Genomic DNA, 2287 nt, shown 5'->3' with positions numbered 1-2287 from the left:
TGCACCACATGAAAAGAGTTGAACTCAAAGGGACAATTTTCGAGTTGGTGCCTTGTTACCGCGTGAGGGTCGAATTCCTGCGGATGGTGACGGTCAGAAGAGGAGGGAATGTGTACCAAAGCCCAGATCTCCCAAGATTGTTAGACGAATGCCGATAGCGGACTCGGATGGAGAAAACCTCACGGCGATCATGAAACCGAGCCAGCTGAAGAGGAAGACGCGGCCATATTTGTTGAAGGGGTTCAGGACCGGAACGCTGCGAGCCTGAGAATGTCATGTTAGTGCGGGATTCAACGATCGAGAGCAGTGAGTGTCATACCTTTAGTGTGATTGGGTTGACCTCAGGGGCCTTCCAGAGTGTGCTGATCTTCATGGTGATGAGCCGTCAAGGCAGTGCCGCCGAAGATACTGTATGTGGGAAGGCGGGGTGGATTCGAGAGAAAGATGCGTGTCTATCCAAATGGCTTCAGGCAATGTCGAAGTCCAGTATAGGAAAGCCTGCTGTTCAAGTGCGAAGGCGCTTGTTGAATGTCGAATCTGGATGCCGAATATCCAACAACATGGCCTCCGTTCTAAGGTCCTTATATCAATGCTCGCCCAAAGAGAGAGTCGGTAGGTGAGCTGTAATCGTGGAACCGAAATAAAGCATCTCCGGCGAGGACTGCGGCTTCCACACGCTAAGCCAATCTAGACTCTGCCACGAGCACTCCTCTGATGTCTCCCCCAGGTGGCCAGGTGGGACGAGAGATAGACGGGGCTCCTAATGTGTCCGGAGAAAGGCAAACCGTCCTTATGGGTCTGGGCACTGCGGGAAGTCTGGGGCAACCCGTGGACAGGGTCGCCTTAGCTGCGGGCTTTGGCGTCGATCACTGATAACAGTGCATAGCCGGAACGTAGGGGGCACGGGATTGAAGTGGCAGGGCGGCATATGCTTGCAGCTGCGCACAAATTTTCGTCGAGTCCGGCAACACCGTGCCTTGGAGCTGATTCCGGAGAAGCACAGTCTGATATCGTGCAGGCCAACCTGTTTTTCATGTCTCGAGATAGCCAAAAATGCGACTCGACGAGCAACATAGAGTTCTTCAGCGAGTGCCACCAGCGTGGGATCTCCTGTGTTCTCCTCGCAAGCGAGGAAGTTCGTCGACAGGGACAGGAACTCCGGCGAGCGCGTGCCCAGCAGAACGAAGAGCAGAACGATGGGTGCGTAACGTCAGCCACCAAGCATTGATGTCTGTTCCAAGACTAATCCTCGATGATCCAGGTGTTCCTGATGCAATAGCGATCTAGGGAGCGCACGAGACGGGCACCAACAAAGGAGGCCAAGGTGGGAAACGGGCGCTTCAGAACAGTCCTTGCCTGTCTGGGGCGCGGCTGGAAGTCCATAGTTGGGTCCCCTTGGGCGATATCGCTGACTATCTGAGGCATTCCATTGGCCATGGCAAGAGATTCTCTATCCGACGTGGGACAGACACAAGGAAACGGGCGGCCCAAGGGACGAGACAGAGGCGCTCGGGAGCTTATCAGTGTATCTCTCGAGTCTGTAGATAGGCATGTCGTCTCAGAGCTGCCAGAGCTGGATGAGAGGAGGTTGAGAGGCTGGGATCCACCCTGGCCAAGAGATAAGGGGATCCGGGACGCTGACTGGCCCCAGTGGCTGACAAGGACAGACATCGGTGCTTTGTCGCCTGGTTGCCGGATTCGACCAGGCTCGAGTCCATCAGCCTCCGGTATCATCCTTCTAGCGCCCATCCCCTGTCTAGCTGTAGCTGGTCATCATGGGAGGGAGGCGCATCTCTTGTTCTCATGGAGTTCAGGTCCTCCTTCGAGCCACCGTCGTGGCGTTGGCGTCCAGAAGGCGGCCGCTGGGTATTCCCGGAACCATGAACAAAAGCCGCATCTAGGTTTCGAGTCAGCGTCTAGTTCCCGACGACCATTCGCACGACGACTCATGCTAGATCAGATGCAAGTCGGTCGAGAATGACGATGGATTTCTGGATTTAACCATTCTCTGGCTTCTGATGGCTTCTACGCAGCATGGTCATGGCGATGGCCCGTGGTGTTCATGCGTATGATGGTGGTATGATTGACGATAAGCCAAGGCTCTGACAGCAAGATAAGGTTGCGTGGGGCCAAGTCGATCAACTGCCCTGTCTGACTACTCGTAGGTACCTGGCACTGCCTGGGTAGGTACCTGGGCAGGCAGGCAGGCAGGTCAGGTCAGGTCAGGTATCTAGGCAGTCTTCCCTTAGTCAGCCCCTCTACCCCAAGTACCTTCCCCCACGTCCCA

At 55.4% G+C, this 2287-nt stretch overlaps 1 protein-coding gene across 1 annotated transcript; it reads right to left on the bottom strand.

The window, feature by feature from the left end:
- Nucleotides 1–1242: 1242 nt before the first annotated feature.
- Nucleotides 1243–1425, bottom strand: VDBG_04765 (predicted protein; the record flags this gene model as incomplete). Its single annotated transcript, XM_003005113.1, has 1 exon — nucleotides 1243–1425. One exon carries the CDS (start codon nucleotides 1423–1425, stop codon nucleotides 1243–1245), a length of 183 nt encoding a protein of 60 aa, XP_003005159.1.
- Between the last annotated feature and the right edge of the window lie 862 nt (nucleotides 1426–2287).

Source organism: Verticillium alfalfae, genomic scaffold, assembly GCF_000150825.1.
Source record: "Verticillium alfalfae VaMs.102 supercont1.5 genomic scaffold, whole genome shotgun sequence".
NCBI lineage: Eukaryota > Fungi > Ascomycota > Sordariomycetes > Glomerellales > Plectosphaerellaceae > Verticillium > Verticillium alfalfae.
This window is presented reverse-complemented; position numbering and strand designations above follow the sequence as displayed.